The sequence below is a fragment of the Ipomoea triloba genome, chromosome 6, assembly GCF_003576645.1.
Source record: "Ipomoea triloba cultivar NCNSP0323 chromosome 6, ASM357664v1".
In the NCBI taxonomy this organism is placed as follows: Eukaryota; Viridiplantae; Streptophyta; class Magnoliopsida; order Solanales; family Convolvulaceae; genus Ipomoea; species Ipomoea triloba.
Window position 1 is genome coordinate 17,071,907 of NC_044921.1, and position 25,159 is coordinate 17,097,065.

Below are 25,159 nucleotides of genomic sequence, written 5' to 3' on the forward strand. Positions count from 1 at the left end.
TAGTGTAAATACGGGGACGATGTACGTAATGCAAGAGCTTAGTATTATTGATTGAAGGGATGGATATTACAGTAGGAGCTCGGGGCCTGGACCAGGTCGGGAGCTAAGTCGTGGAGCTCTAAGTGTTGCCAAAAGTCCTCTCCACAATAAATGCGGGTATTTATAGGGGCGCCCAAGGGGCAAGGTCCGGCCGGCCGGCATGTCGCACACGTGGGGAGCATGCACTGCGGGCGCGCCGGCCGTACACGTGGGCTGAGATCTCTGCGTGGTGTCGGCTTACAGGTCGGGGTTGACATGAGGGATGAGGTCGGGAGGTTGGGTAGGGCGGAGATAACATACGGTCGGGTATGACGAATGGTCGGGACAGACCGTATGCCCGAATTGTACGAGATCCCGGATTGTACGAGGTCGGGGTATTTTCCCTATCAATATATATGATGGAAAATGGGTTGGTTGAAAGAAATAAAAAATAAAAAAATCATAGAAATTAAAGTTCTCATGCGTGCATGGTGTGTGCATGTTATGTGCAGTAAAATAAAGGGAGAAAATGTTTTTATGGAGCTGATGAGTGCGCAGAAATTTTGAGCATAAAAATCATCTCAGTCTCCACATTAGGGCATTAGAGTCCTTTTACGTTTTTCCGCTTTTCTTCCCTTCACTAGTGTAAACAATCGAAGTAATGTAAACCTAATTCTCCCAAATTCCCCAAATTCGCTAAACCTAATTAACTTCGCGACCTAATTCTGGCAACAATCTGTGGAAGCTGGATTGTACGAAGATTTGTGATGGCTTCAAGCAGCACAAGTAAGTCTATTTCTTCCAAAGTTTAGTTGTGTCCAGAGCATCTTAAGGTTGAAGTTAAATGATATATATATATATATGGTGTGGATAATAGGTACGGTGCTTTTTATTGTGCGCACTTGTCTGTAAATTGAGTGTTGGGTACCAGATTAGGTAGACAAGAATATGCAGTGTGTTTTTCGAATGGGGCTATCCCTTTTTAATGCCTTGGACACATGGTTTGGTTGCCTGAATGTTAATGAAGTTTATCGGCCTTAGTACTCATCAAGTCTTCAATTCTTTGTCTTCTATTCTTCTGAGCCTTTAATTCTTCTTACTATTTGCCTAACTCCTTCGACTTTTTGGATCTTTGATTTCTTGATTCATGAACTATCTAGTTAGTCTACCTTTCGAGTTGAGCCTATTTGATAATTTTACTTTCAGGTGGTGTAGCCCAAGTCTTTGTAAAACTATGTGGATGTGAGCATTCAAAAAGTTTCTAAGTCAAGAAAATGATGTCAAAACCTATTTTATTGTTTATTTGAACTAACTTGTCAATTTGACATTTTCATTAAGTATATAGCACATAACTTTGAGTTTTGACACTGAAAAAATTCTAAAAAAATAACTCAACAATAAATTAAATTATAAATTTAAATGAACTTCCACTAATAAACATATTACAATTTTAGTACATAAAGTTGAAACCAAAATAAGAATTTCAATAAAAATTACAAAATTAGGCTATTGCAAATATAGTGTTTTTACCTTTTTCATTTGTATATAATGTCAAACTCTTCATTCATGAATGACCTCGTCCCTTGTGTGCAAGCTCGAATGAATCTCATGTAGGGTTTGATCACATTCATATTAAGATACGAAGTAGTTCTCAAGAGCTTCAAATATGTACTCATCAGGACTCCGGACCATCCAACACCCCCATCTTCAACCAAGTTTTAAAGCCTAAGGCCGAAAGAGCAACCCCAGCGGCAATTGTAATTTTTTATCAATTTTTTTTTTCTTTTAAAGAGGGAGGGAGGAAAAAGAGGGGAAAAAAGGGATCAAATAAATTTAAAAAAAAAAAAAAGAAAAAAAAAAACCAACCAACCTACAAAAGCTGACTAAACACACCGGTTAGGCATTGCTTGGGCGCAAAACGCGCACCAGTTAAGCTTTTCTCTCGATCTCAACCCAGACCCATGCAACTACCACAACCTCCTCTTCTCGCACCATCTTAGATATTGTGACCTAAAATCCGTGTCCACAATTACTCTTCACTGCTCACTCTCACAACTCTAGCTTCATTATCGCCACATCAATGTACTCATAATAATCTCCTTTAAATTTAACGCAAAAATAAAAAATAAAATCAGTAACATATATATGATGGAAAATGGGCTGGTTGAAAGAAATAAAAAAATCATAGAAATTAAAAGTTCTCTTGCGTGCATGGTGTGTGCGTGTTATGTGCAGTGAAAACAAAGGGAGAAAATATTTTTATGGACCTGATGAGTGGGAAGAAATTTTGAGCATGAAGTCTTATGTTCTCAAGAGATACACATATATAAATATATTGCTTCCATGCTTTTCTTCTATCTAAAATTAGAATATCTGTAGTTGCTGAAAACTTGCCGTTGTGTGTGATGTATATATACGCGGAGATAAGGAAAATGATAAGGGAAAAAGGCATTACAGTCTTGTGATTTATCAAAAGAATAAAAGAAAAAGTAACCTGATTTATTGAAACAAGAAAAGAAAATAATAATAATAATAATAATAATAATAATGAGTTTTTTACACTTTTAGTCCTTTACGACTTTAGAGTCTTCGTCAACTTGGATTCTCAACTTTCATTCTTGACATAAGTAGCTAGTGCTCCACTTTGATTTTTTTTTTTTTTCAAATCTAGTCCTACCAACGACATGACCGATGAAAACTCACCGAAAGTACCACTTCTCTGTCAAACCACACACCTGGAACGGCTGGAAGGCGTGGAAGCAAGATTAGGTGCTCCAGACACTATAAAAGGGACATCGTGCCTCCCATTTGAACATCATCATCATCACTTGATTCACTATAACATATCTGGCTTGGTGGTGTCTAGTCTACACTTTCATTCTATTAGCTTAGGTTTGATTCCTATTGAGTCCAATACTAGACGTAACTCATTACTTGGGCTTTATTATTCATTATTTATTTATTCCTTGGACCGATATGCGTACTCTTTTTGGCCTAGGCCATAATAATAATATTATTAATAATAACAATAACAATAACAATAATAATAATAATAATATTATTATTATTATTATTATTATTATTATTATTTTCTACACCCCATTTTATATATCCCTACTCAGTTTATGATAGGCTCGCTCCTATAAAAACCATCCGCTCCTATATACTATAGTTCTAACCATATGAATAAAAAAATAAGGGAATTATATCAGAAATTAAAAATGTGAATTTTAAATTTGTGTATATGAGTATATTTGGACCCTAACTGGACATTATATGTGCACATAATATTTATTAATATCATTAGTACAAAAAAAGAGAATAAAATTTGACTTTTCGCTGTCCTTGTTAAAAAAAAGGGTAGTGTTTGGTTAAAAATGTATTATAAATAAATGAATAAGAAACTACGACATTTTTATACAAGAGGCGCGACTTTTTTAAAACAAAAAAAAAATCATGTTAAGTTTCTATGACGACCATTTCTGAAGAAAGGGTCGCGAAAGGTAATAAATTAAAAAGAACAAAAGTTTACTTTCTGCAACCCGTCTTAGAGAAGGGTCGCGTATAGTATATCTCTACTTTAAATTATTTTCCTTCACATATCTATCTCGCCTCTCTTTTCTCAATGCATCTCTCCTAGATCTGGATCTCGACTCCTTCTCTTCCACGGATTTGGGTTTAGCATTCTTCTTTTCCTTCTCTTCGTCACTCCACTCTCATCTCTCTCTTCTTTACCCGCGGATTGCATGGAAGCTTTTGTTAGAGATGAAGGCAAGAATTGAAGCATGTGTTTCATCTCAATTAAAAGTTTAAACTATAATTAGATTGTACATTTATGTTTAAATATTATATGCTTAGTGAGAAGTCAAATCTGGATATGTTTAACGTGGATTCTTTGAAGAACGACATCGCATAAAAGCCAGATCTGGATGGGCTTGATGTTAACATTCTCACACAGAAAATTAAAGCTAATGGTATATATAGTAGATTACAATTGAAATAATTTAATACTTTAAATACTAAAGCCGTGTTTGATAACATAGTTAGCTTATTCAATTTTAGTTTGTTTAACCACTATTAATTGTTGCCAATGACCTTGTGGTCTAGTGGTACCCGGTGTCCCGGTTAACACTCCCACATGGATGATGGGAGTGGGTTCGATTAATTTTTTGAAAAAATCATTTTGCATGTAACCAACTATCATCTAACAATTAATTTACCAAAACATCTTCTGTCTATCAACTAATCAAATTCACTAACCCAATCAGCTAACAACTATTTACCAAACATACAATTTGATAGCTTTAAAAGCCTAATATATACTTAAATTAAAAATGAATGAACAGTGAGAGGGATTAAATCCAAAATTAACTCTATAATTTGTTCCTCTTCGAATTCAAATTTACATTGACAGTACACTGGACTCATCAATGCTTCCTAACAATACCGAAACTACCACGTCCAAAATTGGAAGAAACTACACAGTTCAGTTCCCCCAATGTTTTCCCCATCTAGACATACAGTCCATTAGGTAATAATATAAAATTCTTTTGCTTTATGTATTAGAAAAAGAAAAAAATTAAAAACTAGCCTCAGAAAACATTTTGAAGGACTGAATATTTTTTATTCATGTGCAGATCAGAGTGGAGAGAAAGGGATTATTTTGTTGCAATTTTGAGAGAGCCATTTGGATTGCATGTAGGTAGCTTTCCTCCAGGGAGGAACATGAAGCCCACTCTCTTTTAGGGATTGTTTGGCAGCTTCACAGAGGAGAGAGATTATGGTGTGGAGTCTATGCTCAGTTCCTACAAAAATACAAGGGAGAAAGCTTGAAAGCTCCTTGTAGGCTTCTGTAGGCCTCGCCACTTCAAACTGTGACCTCAAATCTGTGTCCACAATTACCCTTAACTGCTCCCTCTCACTCTCACTGCTCTTCATCATCACATCAATGTACTCATAATCGCCTCTAAATTTATATTTATCTGATGATGAGTGAGCAGAAGAAGTCTTACAAAGTGAAGCATCATAACCGTCCATTCTCAATCTTGAAACCATCCATTTCCTCAGCTCCTTGGGCTCCATTTTCATCCCTGCAGCTTCCTCTCTCCAGTAAGACATGATCTTTCCAAGAATCTCAGTCTCAGCTTCTGTAACATTCTCAAGAATCTCCTGTACGTTAAACAAAATAATTTCACATATATAATTTCCCTTTGAAATTAATAAGAAAAATGATAACAATAATATTATTATACCTGGAGAGAGAGATGGTGATGATGAATGATTTCAAGTGGGCGTGGTTGATCAGAGGAGTTTTTGTTATAATTATAAGCAGAAATGAAAGATGAATCTGACTCCAAGAAATCTCTGACCATCTCAGACAGCTTATTATCTTCTCCAGAGATACCCATTGCTTTTCTGATCTTCTATCCAACTAAAATTAGAAGATATGTAGTTGCTGAAAACTTGCCGTTGTATGTATGTATACTAGGCAGAAGAGATGCAGAGTTCGTCCGTAGTGCCTAGTCCCTAGTCCCTAGTACCTGGAGAAAAGGAAAATGAAGGTAATTTTAGACTATATATCTGAATAATGTGAGTCTAATAATGTTATATTATCTTGTTTAGTTATAAGTTATGGTATATTATCTAATAATGTTATATTACAAAGTTAATGTGGCGGTAATATAATATTTCAAAATAATATAAAATAATAATAATATTATTATTATTTGTAGTACTACTACATACAAACCCATGAGGATAATATTCAACATTTTTGTAAATAGCTCGAATTTTGAAATGCAAGTAATAACGCTATAGAGTGTGAGTAACAAGATCATATATAGACTGTAACAATACAAAATAATTTCGAACTTTGAAGTGCGAGTAATAATAATAACACTATATATAGTGTCCACATAACAACATCATAGAGTACAACAATATAAATCACATCCAATGAACAATATTAAGTGTTATGTTAAATTTAGTTGCACCAAATGTGAAAGATAAATTATATACTCTATAGTGTAAAAGGTTGCAATTTATATTAATGTTACTTGCACACTTATACTAGCTTGCTATTTGTACTTCAAAAACATGTTACTTGCACTTCAAATTTCATATATCCACAAAAATGTCTCCACATTTTATAAAATTGTTTCTGATTCATTAATCTTTCTAGATGGATGATTCCGATTAGTTCCTAATTTTCTCTTGGACAATAGTTCTCATGAGATCGAATTTTAGTGGAGGTGATATTGATTGTTTGTAATTCAAAAAATTGAGAAAGTATAAATAAACAGATATTACAATGTAATAGAATCAGTAGTACTGGAAAAGTTACACTATAGCACATTAGCATGGGCGGTTCCGTTGAAAACTTCTTTTAACAAGGTTTTCTCCTCGCCCTGTGACCCTAGCCGGCAAAGGACCACAAGGAGGTAAACCAACCTAGGTTACCCATAGCTAACTGGCTCAAACCCAGGAATTTGAGGATCGAACCTTCAACTTCTCAGCAGTAGGTAGAACGCTCTTCTCACCTGGACTGTCCTTACGGACAACCCGTTGAAAAGTTGAAGCGAAGAGATGAAGGTGGTGTGATTGGGATGGCTGTGGTCTCCACCTTAACGTGGAGGTAGCTAGTATGGGAGTTGTCTGCATTAGAGGGAGCAGGCCAGGGGATAGGGTGATGAGTAAAAACAAAAGCTACCAATAAGAGTAGCTTAGCTTGCATGGCAGATATGCAGTAGAGGCATTAAAACAAGATTTTACCATTTAGGGTCATAGAGCAGAGCTATGCAATTTAAGCAAATTTAAATGAAAGTGGTTGGATGTGATCAGCTTTGATTCTCTCTCAGTCCCAGTCACACTCACTGCAGAGAATATAAATAAAAGGGGCAGTTTGGTGTTTGCAGAGCAGATGAGATCAGAGTTTTAATGAGTAGATTTGGATCATATATATGGGTTTTGGTGAACGAACCCTAATAAGCTGTTTCGCCTTCAATTCAATTCTGCTGGCTGAAATGATTGCCTCTGTCAAATCCCTCTCTCTCTCTCTCTCTATTACTCTCTTCCAAGTTTCAACCATATTTCTTATTTGTCTTTTTCTGGATCGATTTGATCGCATCCCTCCCCCCTCCCACACACACATTTCACTCGAATTAAAATATCTAAAAATAATACAGATATTGTGTCTAAAAATATTACTAACATTTGAAATAAAATTTCAAATACTCCGTATCACCTAACTCGATAGACATACACGCCCGCGCCATCAACATCATTCAATATTGTTATTACTTATCAACATTATTTGTATTTTAATATGGAGTAAACAATAAAAAGTTCAAATAAAATTGTGTGTGCGCTTTTTTTATTTAGTGTATGATAAGGCAAATATCCAAAACAGGTCGCCAATTAATCAAATTTGAAATAGAGTGAAATTCGTGAATCCGTGAATGTACCATAACTGACTCTAACCTTTTGCCATCCCTAAATAAACTGAATTGTAACATGGCCAACAAGGTTATGACGTGTAGCATGCATGCACATTATACATTATGCAGAAAGTGCGAACGACATACAAACAGAACAGTGTGTGAAACAATAAGGTGCCTGTGTGCCTGTAACTGAAAGATTTATAGAACAAAATTTCATTTGGGAAAAAATTAAAATAAAATCCGGGTAGCCCCTGGAGAGACGGGGCTAGCTGCTTCGTAAATCACTTGGTACAGTTAGTAGTTGTATTTCCATATTGTTTACAACAATTTCTCACGTAAAAAAGGGTGTAAAAACAAATTAAGGTACAAGGCGACCTGCTTGCTATATTCATACACACGAAAGGCGGCAGCAAAGTATGACGATGACGGATCCATGGCGAGGGGCGTATATCAGCTAGTAGTAGGCACATTAGATGATACTATGTCGGTTTCAGTACTAGCAGAAATCTCCTCTGCAACTGGAGCGCTAGCGTTTGCAATCACCTCAGCATCTGGCACCAGAGAAGAGGTCAAATCCGAGGTGTTGGGGCCGGATGCATGGTCTTGAGAATGTTTATGCATATTCAAGGCGTGGCAATGTGGGCAGTAGTAAGTAATGTAGGGGTAGTCTTCTTTCCTAGCAAGCCCTGCAAAGGGAAGACAATTATTCCTTTTTGTAGTGAAGATCCAAAAATAATCAATCAATCCCAATGGGACTCGGATCATACCATTGTGCATGCGACAGTTGCCACAAACAAGTGCATAAGATTGTGTTGGATCCTCTCCCACAAGCAGTGCTGCAATACGTGAAACCCATCCTCCATTTTGTGAATTTGGACCTGTTGGATTATGATGCTCAACAACCAGCGGATGATGCTGGCTCATATCAGAACCCTCGAGCGGTGTTTGTTGAAGCATTTTTTCTTCAGGATTGTCCACTACAGTACTTCCAGAGCTAACCGATCTGCTTGGCACTTGTTTTCGGTTTCGAAGTCCAGTGGACTGCACAACTTCAACATCACTGCTCTTCCCAACAGGGGCATTTTGCTTAGTCTCATCACCCACATAAACTTTCAAGCCAGTATCTGCACCGAGCTTGGAAGCGAGAACTGTAGCAGCAGCAGCCTTGGCAGCAGGGTCAGTGTCATACCTCTGCACCATGAAGTTGACAAGCAAGGGATTTATCACAGAACTAATCAAGTTATTAGAATAAGCAACACTTGGACATGGCAGTTATAATGATGTAAATAGCTTGAAAAACTTAGGCATGTCTTTACCTGAATGAGCTGTTGTGTTATATAGTAATTTGTCTTCTCTTTAAGTTCATCAATTTTTGCTTTCCTTTCAGCACGGAGCTTTTCCAAGTTTTTCTGGTCCTTGTTGTCACCTTAAACGATCATATTAAAGGCATAAGCTTTATACAAATCACAACAATGAGACAAACGCACAGCTTCTTTTTTTTGAGTACTATTGACTCCGTTACAATGTAGTATATGCTCATAGCTACTTTCTCAACCAAATGAAGCACAAAGAGCCAATATTTCCTTTTGCATCAATCATGGATTATGTTTTGTTTAGTCCTTTGCTAGTTGCTACAGTGTAAAAGTACAAACATACAATTAATCAATTCCTTATATCAGCATAGTATGGCAAGTGCTTAACTCCATTGCTTTCAACTACTGAGCTTCCAAACTTATCCCTCAAGCATAATCCCCAATGCTAAGCTAAAACAAACCTACCACCTTTTCAACAAACTGAACAACCTACTTTGGCATAGATAAATCTTCTAAAAACAATCATATTGAAAAGAAATTATAACTTTAGAGTCTGCATTCATATAGTTTTAGCATCTAGGGAATTAAATATCTTTTAGAAGCAAAAATCAATAGAAAAAAAGAAAAAAATCTTTTAACTTAGAATCTGAATTGGACAATGTTTTAGCACCTTCAGAAAATTATTTTTCTTCTATAGTTCAACCAGCAAGGCAGCAATAACATTATCCAATGATTCATCCAACCTTACATGGCATTTGGTTCACAGAATGAAAGTACGGGAAAGAGAGATAGGATTCTAGGAGTGGAATACAGAAGGAATACAATAGAAATATTATTCCGTTGTTTGGTTGGTTAAGGAATAGAAAAAGAATTAAATATTCAAATGACAAAAATACCTATACTCAAAATAATAAATAACTTGATAAATATGTATATATGTATCTTGTTTGTATACATGATTGCATCACATGTATATATCTAAATAAATAAATTATATGTATTTTCCCAAAGAACGTGTTTAGGGTTCCTCATCTCCTAAACTATACATTCCTATTTAGGTCAAAACAATGCAGATTTGGACTGAAACAATGTAGGTTTCCCTCAAAATGATGCGGGCTTATCCCAAACTGATGCATGAAAAATTTGTGCATATTTACAAAAATGGTACTACCCATTTACATTTAAACTTCTGCGGATTTCCTAAAATGATGTGGTTTAATCCTAAAGCAATGTTGTTTTTTACCAAAGCAATGATGTTTTCCAAAAATATGTTATTTTTCTCCTAAATGATGCAACAAAAGTGTTGCGTATTTACAAAATGTCAATGCATTTTTCTTTAAGTATAAATCTCATTTGTCCAATATTTTGCAATCGACAAACGAGATTAATTCTCATTTTTACACCAGAAATCCTATGGTGCTGATCATATCCAGACATCCAGTACTATCATGTATTTTACTGCGCATTATTGATAATGGTTTCCAATAGTACGGTATAATCCTTGTATTATACCATACATCATTGTACCAGGTATGACCAGCATCATAAAAGTTCCATATATATTCTTGTTTGTGTATATAGATGATTATATGCATAAAAATAGATTTAAATAAATAAATATAAATATAAATATAACATATAAGGGTATGATTAATATTATGAAAATTTAACTATTCCTGATGAGGCATGAATAACTAATATCATAGGGGGCCTTGGGAGAGGCTATTTACAATTTTACATTGCAAATAGAATAGTTAATTCCATGATGACATAAAAAGGAACTAAACAGCTGAATAGACCTATTCCATGAAATACCAATTCCTCCTAGCCTATTTAGCGAACCAAATGCCACCTTAAAGACTACACAGATGTCTGCCTAGGCAGCATATCCATATATTCTTCTCTTTTTTGAAAATATATTATGTATATTCTAATATTCACTTTTCCCAACAGTCATGTTTTTCTCTGTCAAAGAAATCATAAATATTGGGAAAAAATATACATATTGGTGACAGAGCATTAAGTAACAAATGAAATCCAAAAGACAGAAAACTCAAATATCTATATCATTTGATAAGCTTTAATGCTTTATCCCAAGTATCAAGAAATAAAAGGTCAATCTGTTGATTAAAAATTTATATAAAAAAAAATGATGGAAGATACAAAATGCTTTAGATAGTTACTTTAAAAAATTAAGTGCTTACAAATCCTTGTGAAGCTTCCAAGCGCTGAATAAGTAATGAAAGATAATCCAGGTAATAGAAACATAGGCAAAACGTGCAGAGCTCTCATTTTCAAGTTTAGGTGAAGTGATCTAGTAGTCACGATAGCATAACCCACAGCAATAACCTGACAATCAAAACAAATTCCTAAGGCACGAGTCTTAGAAATGTATAATTATCAACTTTTTAAACTTTAAGAACAAATATCAAAATTTACTCCTAGCATCGCGTCTTTTATTGGCTTCAAATATATGCAATATCTCATACTTTTTATTGACTTCTAATTTATAAATCAGGGGACTTGTATCATGTGGCTTAGTTCATTATGTCTAGATAAGACCCATGTTCTGCCATAGTCTAGAATTGTCAACCATATACTTTCAGTTTACTGACAAGAGCATCTTTAATTGTTCAGAGACAATATGCAAGACTCCGGGATGACAGTCTGTGGACGATAATAAGAATCTCATTTTTTCCAACAATAAGCGTAAAATATGTATTCTTGTAATCAAGTTATAATTAGAAGTTTGGGAACTAGCTCCATCACATCATATGTCATATGAAAAAGAAGGCCCAAAGAATTTCAGCATGATGAAATTGAAGGTATGGAAAAGGATAGTATATAAGTAATCACCACCGTCTCTTCGCTTTTGAATTTGATTACACTATGACTAAATGTGGGCTAAAAGAGGAGCAGGAGTAAAGGATTGATATGGTTTCCTATTCAGCACGAGCATACTCTCGCTATACTGTTTCTAAGGTAAGATAAAAAAGTGACATTTCCCTCATCTCATTTTGGAAAAGCTATATCCTGCCCTGTTGATTCTTTGGTAAGGGGAAAAAAGTAACATATTTTCCTCATCATTTAGAGAAGGCCACAGCCCACAAGGACACAGTACTCTATTATTAACTTGATTATTAGAAACTAATTTTCATAAAACCTTTCCCTCTATTATGTCCTAGGTTACAAACTAATTCCCTCTGATGGCAATAACATATCTACAGTGGAACAACTCCTGTAATCATAGAACTGGAAGTGACATCCAGTTTCATCCATCAGTTTACTACTTCCTTCCAAGCCATAACAAATTAGGTACTAAAAGGAAATGCAAAAATAATAAAATTTCATAATGGTTGAAATAAGCTTCACATAAAGAAAATAGTAAAGGAAAAGTTTATTATTAGTTTATGCAACAAAGTTGCCATAATGAAGTAACCAAGTAACGCAGAAGCGAGAGGTTTTAAAAATTCAGGCTTTAAACATTGAAGCCAAAAGAATATCACTTGCTTGACAATTTTAAATTTTAAAGACGTCGAGGAAAGGAAGCCTTACCTCAAAGAGTACAGAGAGTATGATAAGATGTCTTGACATCCTTCTCCAACTTTGAGAACGCCTTGTTATTCTCTCAATAACAGCTGCCTCCTCTTTGGAAATGTGTTGCAGTCTCTTCTCAAAGTCATCTCTACCGGATCTAAATATTGCATTCCATATTCTCGACAAAAGTCCTTTCTTTTTCTTCTTGTTTGCCTTTACTTCTGTGTCTGTAGATTTAGCAGGCACTTTGCTATTTGTATCCCCAGCATCCTTTTTCAACTCCTCCTCCATTTCCTACAAACTACAAATGGAAAGTCAAATCAGGAAATTATTTCTTGATTACCAGTCCTGCACAAGATTATAAGAGAAGGAGAGGGAATTGAAAAGGTAATCAAATATAAAAATCCAGGTAGAAACTAAAACACCATTGGTCAACACAAATTGGCAGGCAATAAGTTTCCTTAAAATGGTGTATAAAAGAATTTTTTTACAACAATTGCTAATGAAATCCACAGTGATGCAGAAGGTTTGCTAGCAAACTCGATGTAAAATGCAGACCTTGCAACTGCATAAGATAGGGTTAAACATTTCACGGGATTACATTTACATATTCCAAAACAAGCAAAGGGGCACTGACATGACTCATTTCCACGAACAAACTCCATAAACAAAAATTATTACCATAAAATTTAACATCTAACAACTTAATCATATCAACAACAAAAAAGCAAGCAAAACTGAACTTCTACAGCGTACCATATCATCAAAAACACACAAACCAGTTCAACAAACTTATTGGCAACCAAAACTTCGAGAGATCAACAGTGCAATGTAATGATCAGCAATAACCGGAAACCTAGAGACACCAACAGTACAATATAATACTCAACAAACGACGATAGTACAATCAAACCTAATCAAACACAAAATGTAGAGTTTAACCATTCCGAGCTTGAAATGATCATTTCAGCCAAGAGAATTAAAACAAAATAAAATAAAATAACGCGTGATTATCAATCTGTTCGTGCGTAAATGACTGAATTACGCTCTTCGAGATGGAACGAATGCTTTACCTGGATCGTGAGGAGAAGATTGCTAGGGTTTTTTGACGAAACAGCCAAATGCGCCGAGACGCCCAGAACCGAGCAGAGATCGATTTCGCGTACGCGCAATCGAGAAGAAATCTGCCTTTTGAGGAAAGTGCTATCGCAAAGGGAGGATTTCAAAACTTCGGATTCAAACTTTTAGGCAAATATAGAGATCGGAGCCTTCAATTTTTTTTCCCCAATAGAAAAAGAAAGAAAGGAAAAAAAAAAAAAAAAAGGATGAAAGATTTTTTTTTTTTTTTTTTTAATTTATTTTTTTTTTTTAAAAAAAAAAAAAAAAAATTTTTCCTCCTTTTTTTTTTTTTTTTTTAAAGAGATAAATGAATTTAAAGGAATGAAAGACAGATGGAAGAACCGAAGAAAGACGGATAATAATGATGGTCGTCTCCCACTCTCCCTATTAAAGTCAATCCTCTCCCTATAAAGCATAATTTTGGATTTTAGAATAAATTTCTGTTAAAATTTCAAAATTCGGAGGATTTGTTTAAAAAAAAAAAAAAAAAATTTTTCCTCCTTTTTTTTTTTTTTTTTTAAAGAGATAAATGAATTTAAAGGAATGAAAGACAGATGGAAGAACCGAAGAAAGACGGATAATAATGATGGTCGTCTCCCACTCTCCCTATTAAAGTCAATCCTCTCCCTATAAAGCATAATTTTGGATTTTAGAATAAATTTCTGTTAAAATTTCAAAATTCGGAGGATTTGTTTAAAAAAAAAAAAAAAAAATTTTTCCTCCTTTTTTTTTTTTTTTTTTAAAGAGATAAATGAATTTAAAGGAATGAAAGACAGATGGAAGAACCGAAGAAAGACGGATAATAATGATGGTCGTCTCCCACTCTCCCTATTAAAGTCAATCCTCTCCCTATAAAGCATAATTTTGGATTTTAGAATAAATTTCTGTTAAAATTTCAAAGTTCGGAGGATTTGTTTCAAAAAAAAAAAAAAAAAAGGAAATTGGGGTAGCATTCCTTCATAGCAATCTAGACACAGACACACAGTTAATACTTAAGAGCATCTACATCAATGGTTAATTCTTGATTTTTGTCAGCCCAAATAATTGAAGATGGTTTTTGTTAGTGTGGAAGAGAGTTTTTTTGTGGTTTTTATTTCCTGTAAACATGAGTTTATAATGGACTCCACTAATACTAAAAATGACAAGAAAGAAGGGCACACATTCTCCGCCCGCACGCGCCGGCTTGCGCGTTTACTGCAGGCCTGCAACCTTTATTTTAAAAAAATTTTTTGTTTCAGTTATTTTTTTTTCTTCTCTTTGTTTTCTCTTTCCCTGTTGGCGTATTAAAAACCGTGATAGATCTTAAACTGATAAAGATGCTCTAAGACTTCCCCAATGACATAATATTTTTAAGGAAAAAGGTAGAAATAGATCATTGAATTATTTAATTTGGAGAATAGCAATTAAATCGTCAAATTCAAATAAGCTTTAAATTCATCAATGAACTCGAAAAAAAAAAAAAAAAACACTTACCCTTGGACCATAATCAGTGACCAGCAGAAGGTATATACTCTAAAATGTATTTACTGATGTCATTTGTTTAAATATATTAGTAGTTATTTCTGATGTCTTTCTTATTTTTGATGTCCTATAGCATTAGATGACAGTGTGAAAGAGGTCATCTTGCTCTTGTTGTCTTAACATTATCTTAATTTTATTTTATCATGTTCTTGTTGCAGCTTGAGACAGTGATAATATGTTAATTTTATTTTATACTACTCTTGTTGCAATCTTAGCAGTATCTTAATTTTATTTGATATTTTATTGTGCTTTTCACTAGATAGTTAGTTATAAATATTTTGTTATACATTATCATTCGGAAGAAAGAAAAAAAAAAAAAAAGGCTTGATAGCTAACTATCAAATAACATATGAAATAAAAAATCAAGAAAACTAGCTTGTTTTATGTCCGTGCCTAAATTACGGTGACCAATGTATCTCTGCTTCACATACAGTGATCAATGTCTTGCTTACTATATCATTATCTATATAATTTGAATTTCAGGGATTAACAATTATTATCCAAGAGCTATTTCTGGATTCAGGGCACCGAAATTGTGCAATGCATGTGCATGCAAATGGGAGTAAGCGCCGCAAAGGAAAGGTTATGAAGAATCACTATTGGATGTGCGCCAAGTCAACAACAGAAGTTCAATTTCATGAACAACTAAAAGCCTTAGAAATGAGAGACAAAGAGACTAAAGCTGAACTAAAACGGTATCCACCTAAGTTTTGGTGCAAGGGTTTTTTTTTTTTTTTTTTTGGAAAAATTGTAATTTATGTCCCTCCATAATATGTCAATTATTAATGTCACCCAAAAATTATTATTGGTGTAAATGTTACCCCTCAATTTTCAAAACAATACATATATTGCCCCTCCCATACTGTACGAGAGGGGCAATATATGTACCATTTTGAAAATTGAGGGGCAACATTACGTCACTAATAATTCATGGGTGACATTGATAATTGACATATTATGGAGGGGTATAAATTACAATTTTTTTTTTCAGAACAACAAGTAAATGTGACATTGTTGATAACAATATATGCGAAGCATTCAATAGGACTTTGCTTAAAACAAGATGCAAGCCAATAATTCCCATGCTTGAAGACATTCCAGTACTTGCTATGAGAAGGATAACCAAAAAAATGAAGTTTGTAGGCACTTAGAAAAGTAGATATGGACCACTTATTATGAAGAAACTGACTGCAAATAAGAAAGAAAGCATTGGATGGAAGGTATGTTGTTAATACAATTTTTTTTTTAATAATATGACATTACATTTGCTAGGATTTAAATTTGAGCAGTAAATTTTGTTGCTAGGTTGATATTAAGGGAGATGATGGATTCAAGATTAAGAAAGGTCGAAATCATTTCAAAGTTAGGCTTGGAAGTAAGACATGTTCGTGTCGATTATGGGATTTGACAGATATACCTTGTCCTCATTTATATGTGCTATCTTCGATAAGAGCAGGAACATGGAGGATTATCTTGATCCATGCTAATCGAAAGAAGCATATTAAAGGACTTATGCACATGTTCTTCTACCGATGAATGAAAAACTCTTCTAGCCTAAAACAAATTATGAGGAAATTTTGGCTCCAATCCCAAAAAATGACAAGTAGACCAAAGAAGAAAAGAAATCGTGAGGAAAATGAAGGTTCATCAACTGCTAGCAAGAACATTCAACTAAGTAGGAATAATCGCATAATGAGATCTTCAATTTGTAGACAAAAACTAAACCAAAGTGTGATTCTGTTGGAAGTGTTTTGGGTAAATGTTTTGGCAGAAGAGTTAGTTTGGGTTAATAATGCTTTGGCCGTACTAGATTAATAGTATATTTTTGCTTGTCAATGTTGTAGTGCAACAATTAACAATGTATTTTTGCATGGCAGTGCAAATTATATTAACAATATATTTCTGCTTAGCAATGCAAATCTATATCTATAGATTAACATTATATTTTTAATTGTCAAATGTTATAGTATATTTTGTAAAAATAATGTAGTTCAGATTATGAATCAATTTATTTCTGAAGCTCATTTTCAAATGTATCATAAAAGTCACATAAATACCTTCCAATCTAATTCTCTGGTTTCAATCTAATAAACAATTTGATATAACTAGTTAGGGTATAAGCGGACTATAACCATTCATTAATCATCCATTCCAACAAAGGTCATTCCATAATAGATTCATCCATCTGAAATATTGGATTAATCATTCACTTTGCCTACCGCTCATTTTGATCAAAACCATAGTACAAAATTAGACAAAATGAGCATAATACATAATATACCCTACCATAATCTAAATCGTATTTGTTCACTACTACAAAAATACATTTTAACGTCGGTTATTTTGGACATACGACGTTGGTTTTTTCCCGACGTAGTTCTAGCAGACGTTATAAATAAATTATACGACGCCGGTTTTAAAAAATCGACATCGTATATTATTTTTAAATTTTTAAATAAGTACATACGACGTCGGTTTTTCTCAAAAACCGACGTCGTATGTTGGTTTTTTAAAAAATATAGAGATTAGGCGTCGGTTTTTTGTAAAAACCGACGCCATATCTCGTTTTATTTTTTAAATTACAGATACGGCATCGGTTTTTTCTGAAAACCGACGCTGTATCTGGTTTTATTTTTGTAAAAATAGAGATGAAAACCGACGCCATATCTGCTTTTAATTTAAAAAAAAATTGTAAAAAGCCGCGAATCATATCTGGTATTTAAAAAAAATTAGTTTATTTATAAATTTATACTATTGAGACATGAAGCCAAATCATTACCAAATTTCATAATGTTCATAGAAACTACAGTATGTTCAACTTGCAAGGAGCAAATTTAAAAAAAAAAATAGTTTATTTATAAATTTATACTATTGAGACATGAAGCGAGATCATTATCAAATTTCATAATGTTCCTAGAAACTACAACAGGAGATTTGTGCTGTTGGAGGAATTCAAAGGTATTTTCCTAATGATTTTTAAATTCTTCCTTTGAGAGATATTACTATAACAGTGACATTATCATGGTACTTCCTTCGGTCTCCTGTTAGAATGTCAAGCAATTCATGTAAATCCATTCCTGCAGACACAATAAAGCCAACAGGTTTTGAGTTAATGCATTGCTTTATGCAAACATTTAATGTCCAAACATGGAATACTAAATGGTCCCCAGTATCAAATAACCATGAAATTTTTATGTTTTTGATGGTTAAACCTAATCATCTCCATACAGATAACAATATACCCTCAATCATATATGTGTTGTGCAGGATCTCCATCAGGAAATTTCTCCATAAAATTTGCAACATGGGAAACAACTTCCTCATTGCTCAAGTATTGGTATAAGCCATCAGAGGAGAGCACAAAAAATTGATCTCCAGGACATAGCAAACCTGCTCAAATATATAAATAAATAAATCAATATATATATATATATATATATATATATTAGTTAGGCCCTGAAATGACAAACGCAGTAGTTAGGCCAACTCAGTATCTTGTTATAGAGTACAAGGTAATATCTAGAAAAAGCTTTTCCAACAAAGAAACACCCAAGACAAGGTTATACACTTATACAAAGTGTATAAATGACAAACCTGCATAACTTTATCCAGAAATGTAAAAATTTCTATTCTTGTACTTAGGAAATCTTTCAAACCACTTGACAAAAATATGTATGCATCTTTAGCTACATAATAGAAGGGCATAGCTAAGCAAATCAGAGCTTAAACATGAAAACTATGACATTTTGGATTACGTACTACAGCACAAGATAGAACATGGCTAATAAACAAAACCAAAACAAAAAACTAGAGAATTACCCGTTCTTTGATCGCTTGCAGTATACAAATCTGATATTGTATTTGAGTATGAGAAACCAACACCAGTTGGTGATTCAAGAAAAAGCAGGTTTGCCACTGTGCCATAAAAGAGATTAATTAAGTTTGGATTATGGAGGAACCCCAATAAAGCTTCCACAAATGAATATTAATATACTAGATGATTTGAAGAACAATCACATACACTTGTTCCACGAATGAGGATTGAGGTGAAGAGTCTTTCCATCGGCATTAATGTGAAACAACCCAATCTCCTCAGCAGCTCCATAAGCTATAGAAGAACACCCAGAGACTCAATCAACCAGTAAAAAACAGTGCCCTCCCAGCTTGTTCATTCACAAACCAACATTGTGTGGCTGCCTCGGCAAAGATGATATCCTATCTCTCTCTTGATCTCTACCACTCAAACAGTAACAACCCAGCAAAAGAAACAGCCAACAAATTGCAGGTAACCATGAGTGCAAAGGGCATTTCATTGAGTCAAAATGTCAAACACAACCCAGACAAAAGAATCACGAATACATTTTGGGGTTTGATGAGAGGTAAGGCAAATAGATGACCCAGATAATATCAATCCAATTTGGAACAAATAGATAATTTAGCAAAATAGGGTTGAGTTCAGGTACTAAATTTAAACAATATTCTACAAAATAAATTAAAACTAACAATGTAGGTGGAAGGCAACTGCTGGAAGATGTGGTCGCGGATGTGGCTATGGCGGACGGTGGCTGGCAACTGCTGAGGAGCACTGACTGGAAGATGTGGTCGTGGATGTGGCTATGGCGGACGGCAGCGATAGCGGCTGTGGCTGGGGCGGACGACAGCGACAGTGGCTGTAGCTGGGGCGGATGGCGGTTGCAGAGAGCGGAAACGGATGGTGGTTGCAGACAACGGCGACGGATGGCGGTTGCGAACGTCTTCGGGAGAAAACAATGAGCGAGCGGCGACGGATGGTAGTGAGAAGAGATTTTTTTTAAAAAAGAACCCTAACCTACTTATGGCGTATAATAATAGCTTTTTTTTTTTTTTTAAAATAAATAAACATGCATATACAATGTCGGTTTGATTTGAACCGACGTCGTATTTCAGATTTTAAAATTAAAAAAAAAAATTTATGACATACGACGTCGGTTATTTAATTAACCGACGTCGTATGTTATTATTATTTTTTTATTTTTCTCGTAAAGGACATACGACGTCGGTTAACCGACGTCGTATGTTATAATCGTGATTTATAGCGTTGGTTGTTTATAAAAAACCGACGTTATATGATTTTTTCACTTTTAACGTCGGTTTTTCAAACAACCGACGTCATATGTCCGACGTTTATATGTTATTTCTGTAGTAGTGGTTATTGTCGAAATTCCCACGATAATTACAATCACAAAAATCTTCAACATATTTTCAAAATCTTTCTTCTTTGTAGCTTCCGTGTCTAACATCTCTTTCACATTCTCAACAAGCACTTGGATGCTTAGTACTTCCTCTCGCACTTCAAACAATAGTTTCTTTCCCTCCTCTAATGCTAAATTTGAGTCCAACTCCCCTTCCTTCCAAACAAAAAACCCACACCCTAACCCATTTTACAAACAAAATTAAAACATTCAATACTCCAATTAAAACTAATCAATACTGTATTTTCTTCAAAATCATTACTATATTTTGCACCGTATATATACCTTGAATTTTTTTGACACCTACCAAACTTCCGCCCGCCCTCTCGTGAAACACATAGCGATGCTTTTAGACCACAACGACAATACACAACTGATTCATAATTTAAAGTTGTACGAGCCATTGGATTAGAGGAAGATGGTGAACAACTTTGAGAAGAAGATGCCATTATCAATTAAGTGATAGAGAAAATTGAAGGTAATTTGAAAAAATATTGCAAGAGATAAATTGGTAAGAAATTACTTCAACCTTAGGAGGGAAAGAAATGATGCAATTCGATCAAGTGAAACTTCAGTTTGAACCCTCATTCAAATTCTATATAGAAGATTGTAAATAGATCCCTGAAGTATTGCAAATGTGGCGAGGGCAGATAGCATTGCAACAACAAATGTAGTTACTGACACAATAGAGAATAGATATTAGGGCGTCAAAACTAGCGCAAAATAGAGAAAAATTACCAATTTAGCTTAGGGTTACCCAAAGAAAATCAAATATAAGCTGAAGAGATTGTTCGAATCAAGGAGAGAAAGTTGCAAACGCGAAGGAAATGAGCGATAGTTGCAGGCGCGAAGGAAGAACTGGAGAAGAAAATAGAGGAGAGAGGAAACTAGGGCTTTAAATTTTGACTTCAAAGGGTCAAATGCTTACATGTAGTCCAAGTAGGATAATAAGAAAAAAATATAAATACACATGAAACCCTAATCAACGCAAACTGATTGTTAACTTGCTAAAAATGTTAATTTTTTTTTTTTTTTACGGGTTCATGGATGAATTTGGAGTTTATTCGAGTTCTGTGGCTTAATTGCTATTCTCCAAATAGTTCAATGTCTTATTTATACATTTTCCCTATTTTTAATATAGTTTCTAAATATATAAATTTGATATATTAATAATAAATTTAATATTATAAAAAATTGAATTAAAAATAATTTTAGTCAAACTTCGTTAACCGAACCAAGACAAATAAAATGAGACAGATGGAGTAATAGAAGAGGATGACAATTTGGTAGAACTTGGAGGCAAACGGAACAACTTGTGCCAAGTTATTTAAACTTCTCTTACCTCCAATGCTTTTCTCCTCCACTGTCTACTCTTCTATTTTTATACCCAAGAAAAAAAAACTTTCTCGCATCAAGCTAATTACAAGTTACAAAATTGATTCTTGAATTGATTAACTATGTCTAACTTGTGATCTTTTGTTTACAAGATCACAAAATAGGATTTAACCAAATGCTATATTTAAAAGCACAAGGGGTCAAAAACCAACTGCGGATTTCCTGGTAGCTAAAGAGATAGTTGGCTTTCTTCAAAAAATAAAAAAATAGTTGGCTCGCAAGTCGCAACTAATCTAAGTAACCTACTGACCAATAACACTCTGACACGTCTCTAACTGAAACTTTCCCTTTCCTGGTTTGTAATACTTTGTATTTACTGGAGTACCAATGAGGGCACCGACAGTAAACATCATCAATAATTAGCTCAGAAATCACATTCACAAACTGGTAAGCATCTCTTTGCAATGACCAGAAAGCCCTTCCATCTTGCCCATATTTCTGGCTACTTTGCTCAACACCTGAACTGCAAGTCTGCAAAAGCCAATCAAAAAGATTCCATAGTCCATACCCTATATGAAAGAACTTTTTGTAAGATTTCTTACATTTTCCTCTGTGTTTTCTTTAAGAACTCAAGTTCTGATCTTTGATTATATGCAAGCAGAGTTTAGATGGATTTGATTGTTGTTATGGAGACTTAGAGGAAGTTTGAATCTGGGTTAAATTCATTTTTGTTGTTATTTAATAAGCATTAGAGATGGATTGGGGTTTTTTTGAGCATTTGAAGCCTGCTTCTTTGAAACATTTCAACTTTGGCAAGTTGATGACATGGAAGAGCTGTAAGAGTTGGGGGTTTCAGTCATTCAATTTACTCGTTGTGGCTGGCTCGTTCTTCTTGTTTGTTGTAGTTATAGGATCTTGGTTTTTATCCAATTTAGAGTCTTTGCAACCAGTTGTTGTTCTTGGTAATGGGAACAATGAGCCCAATTTTTCAAATAGTGAATGCAATCTGTTTGATGGAATGTGGGTGCCTGAGGAGAGTTACCCTTTGTACAATGCCTCAGAGTGCCCCTTTGCCGAGGGAGGGTTCGATTGTCTTTCTAATGGTAGGAAAGATAATGGGTATTTGAAGTGGAGGTGGAAGCCTAAGAATTGCAAGATTCCAAGGTTTGATGTGGGAATGATCTTGGAGAAGCTCCGGGGGAAAAGGGTTGTGTTTGTTGGGGATTCTTTGAGTAGGACTCAGTGGGAGTCCATGATTTGTATGCTCATGACAGGGGTTGAGGATAAGAAGAGTGTGTATGAAGTTAACAGGAATCAGATCACTAAGCAGATTGGGCATTTAGGGGTTCGGTTTAGCTCCTTCGATTTTACAGTGGAGTTCTATAGGTCAGTTTTCATTGTACAGCCAGGCCGGGCGCCTAAAGGGGCACCAAAGAGGGTGAAATCATCGTTAAAGCTCGACAAGATGGATGATACTAGTAAAGAGTGGGTAGATTCTGATATTTTGATCTTCAATACTGGGCATTGGTGGACGCCTACAAAGCTTTTTGAAATGTAAGTAATCTAGACATGATCAATTCTCGATTGTATGTTTTACTATATGATTATTTATTTGTGTGTCCTAGCTTATCCATTGGGGTATACTAAGTGATTTCCAGAACCTTTAATTTCCTGCTTTAATGGTGTTGAGTTATTTACTTAACTAGCTTGCACTAGGTTTGCCATCACATGATAATCTCTTGCACAGGTTTATCTTGGTCGAACATTATATTAGTCTTTTGTACCATCATATGAGAGTTCTGCTTATGATTGTAATAGCAGAGATTTGCTGGGCTTTAAGATAGTTTCTTTGAACATCTTTAACTTGTAGATATTAGTGAGTCAGATTCTAGTTTTTAGTGTTGAGCATATAATATATAAACATAAATGTGCATTGCAAGTATCAAATTAGGCTTTTAGTTGAGACAGAGCAGATCCTTCAAATTAGTATCAGAGCCGACCTCATGCAAGAGGTCATGGGCACCCGTGAGGGGGTGTACTGAGCATGTCATATGTCAGAATTTTGCATCAAGTTGTATAGATATATTTTCCGATTTCTTATACAAGTATATAGACTTTATTTCTGATTTCTTATACAAGGGTATAGACTTTACGGATTTGTCCCTGGAATTCTTCTAACGCGCTTGTCCAGACAGGGGCTGCTACTTCCAGATTAGTGGAAGGATGAAACTTGGGATGTCAATTAACAATGCCTTAAGGAAAGCATTATCTACATGGCAATCCTGGGTTGAGAATGAAGTCAACCCAAAGAGGACTCGCGTGTTCTTTCGAACTTTTGAATCCACTCACTGGGGGTGAGTTTATATTTTCTTGTCCGTACAATTACTTGTTAAATATCGAGTCCAGTATTGATGCTTAAAATGTTCACCAGTACTGGGAACCGACAAAATTGCAAAGTAACACAGCAGCCTTGGTCGAAAACTAGAGGGAGGGAGAAGAGCGTATTTTCTGACATCATTATGAATGCCGTGAAGAATTTATCAGTTCCTGTAACGCCACTCCATGTTTCGTTGATGGGGGCGTTCCGTGCTGATGCACATGTCGGTACATGGAGCGACAATCCAAAGGTACCGGATTGTAGCCATTGGTGCTTACCTGGTGTGCCCGATGCCTGGAATGAACTTCTTTTTGCGTTCCTGTTTTCGGAACAGTGATATCTGTATTGATGGCTTGCAATCAACCTGTAAGTGACTCTTTGCTACTATTTCTCTTTTGTGTGTGCCAAATTGCAGAGGACTTCTCAGAAGTTAGTTTTCTTGCCACATCTGTGTTTGTGCTCCATGTTGTTCTTTCTTACTTTTTCCACTGGAAATTCTTTTAGATGTCAATACAAGCTAGCTGAGAGAGAGACAGAGAGAGATTGTGAATGTGTGTATCTAAAACAAATTGTTTCTAATTGAGATTTATTTGTGAGAGCATTCATTATGCCGTGGACTAGGGTCCAAAGTGCGCGGTGGACCTTGGTCCTATTCGAATTTTAATTTTGACAGCGACGCTTGTTGTTCAATTCATGTTACATTTTTTTTTTTAATGTAAAGCATGTGTATGTGTCTTGTATTGTGAGTTTTGGTCTTGTATTATGAAATTCTGTACCTTAGTATGAGTTCTGTACCCGGAACAAAATTAGAAGTTGTGTATGTAACACAACATATTATGTGTCTTATGTTATGAATTTATATCTTGTGAAATTATGTGCCTGTAAAACATAAATGCTCCACCTAAGTCAAATTTGAAAATAAGTAAATACATAACATGTGTGTGTCTTGTGTTGAGAGTTTTTTGTGTTTTCTATTATGAAATTCTGTACCTTAAGAATATGGAGATACAAATGAAATTCTGTATCTTAAGAATATGGATTTTGTATATGAAATATATTAGTAGCTTTGTAACACACAACATATTGTGGGTCTTATGTTTTTTTTTTTGAGTACTACTGACTCTATTACAATGTTATGAATTTATATTTTGTATTATGAAATTCTGTGCTTATAGCACATAAATTCTCTACCTAAATAAGATTTGAAAATAAGTAAATACATAACATGTGTATGTGTCTTGTGTTGTGAATTTTTATGTCTTATGTTAT

At 34.6% G+C, this 25,159-nt stretch overlaps 3 protein-coding genes and 1 long non-coding RNA gene across 4 annotated transcripts; 1 reads left to right on the top strand and 3 right to left on the bottom strand.

The window, feature by feature from the left end:
- Positions 1–4,656: 4,656 nt before the first annotated feature.
- Positions 4,657–5,426, bottom strand: LOC116023574. The gene is made up of 2 exons (XM_031264576.1): positions 5,271–5,426; positions 4,657–5,187 (listed from the first exon to the last, which is right to left on the bottom strand). The coding sequence occupies exons 1-2, from the start codon at positions 5,424–5,426 to the stop codon at positions 4,657–4,659; spliced, it is 687 nt and encodes a 228-aa protein (XP_031120436.1).
- Positions 5,427–7,654: 2,228 nt separating this feature from the next.
- LOC116022587 (uncharacterized protein At2g24330-like) lies at positions 7,655–13,604 on the bottom strand. The gene is made up of 6 exons (XM_031263345.1): positions 13,381–13,604; positions 12,326–12,608; positions 10,975–11,119; positions 8,774–8,883; positions 8,225–8,648; positions 7,655–8,143 (listed from the first exon to the last, which is right to left on the bottom strand). Exons 2-6 carry the CDS (start codon positions 12,596–12,598, stop codon positions 7,908–7,910), a joined length of 1,188 nt encoding a protein of 395 aa, XP_031119205.1. The 5' UTR covers positions 12,599–12,608; positions 13,381–13,604; the 3' UTR covers positions 7,655–7,907.
- Positions 13,605–17,651: 4,047 nt separating this feature from the next.
- LOC116022619 lies at positions 17,652–19,752 on the bottom strand. The gene is made up of 5 exons (XR_004099244.1): positions 19,451–19,752; positions 18,969–19,180; positions 18,767–18,862; positions 18,190–18,337; positions 17,652–18,024 (listed from the first exon to the last, which is right to left on the bottom strand). It is a non-coding gene; the product is annotated as an uncharacterized LOC116022619 (long non-coding RNA).
- Positions 19,753–21,950: 2,198 nt separating this feature from the next.
- On the top strand, positions 21,951–24,636 carry LOC116022583 (protein trichome berefringence-like 7). The gene is made up of 3 exons (XM_031263340.1): positions 21,951–23,067; positions 23,709–23,867; positions 23,945–24,636. The coding sequence occupies exons 1-3, from the start codon at positions 22,268–22,270 to the stop codon at positions 24,225–24,227; spliced, it is 1,242 nt and encodes a 413-aa protein (XP_031119200.1). The 5' UTR covers positions 21,951–22,267; the 3' UTR covers positions 24,228–24,636.
- The last annotated feature ends 523 nt before the right edge of the window (positions 24,637–25,159 follow it).

What these genes read in the sequence shown, in the direction of transcription:
- LOC116023574 (XM_031264576.1), bottom strand. Translation starts at nt 5,426, where the DNA reads ATGGGTATCTCTGGAGAAGATAATAAGCTGTCTGAGATGGTCAGAGAT. An exon ending in ATCACCATCTCTCTCTCCAG is followed by an intron (nt 5,188 to 5,270) that starts GTATAATAATAT and finishes TTTAACGTACAG; the next exon opens with GAGATTCTTGAGAATGTTAC.
- LOC116022587 (XM_031263345.1), bottom strand. Translation starts at nt 12,598, where the DNA reads ATGGAGGAGGAGTTGAAAAAGGATGCTGGGGATACAAATAGCAAAGTG. An exon ending in TAACACAACAGCTCATTCAG is followed by an intron (nt 8,649 to 8,773) that starts GTAAAGACATGC and finishes TTCATGGTGCAG; the next exon opens with AGGTATGACACTGACCCTGC. An exon ending in CAACTGTCGCATGCACAATG is followed by an intron (nt 8,144 to 8,224) that starts GTATGATCCGAG and finishes TTCCCTTTGCAG; the next exon opens with GGCTTGCTAGGAAAGAAGAC.
- LOC116022583 (XM_031263340.1), top strand. Translation starts at nt 22,268, where the DNA reads ATGGATTGGGGTTTTTTTGAGCATTTGAAGCCTGCTTCTTTGAAACAT. An exon ending in CCTACAAAGCTTTTTGAAAT is followed by an intron (nt 23,068 to 23,708) that starts GTAAGTAATCTA and finishes TTGTCCAGACAG; the next exon opens with GGGCTGCTACTTCCAGATTA. An exon ending in TTTGAATCCACTCACTGGGG is followed by an intron (nt 23,868 to 23,944) that starts GTGAGTTTATAT and finishes AATGTTCACCAG; the next exon opens with TACTGGGAACCGACAAAATT.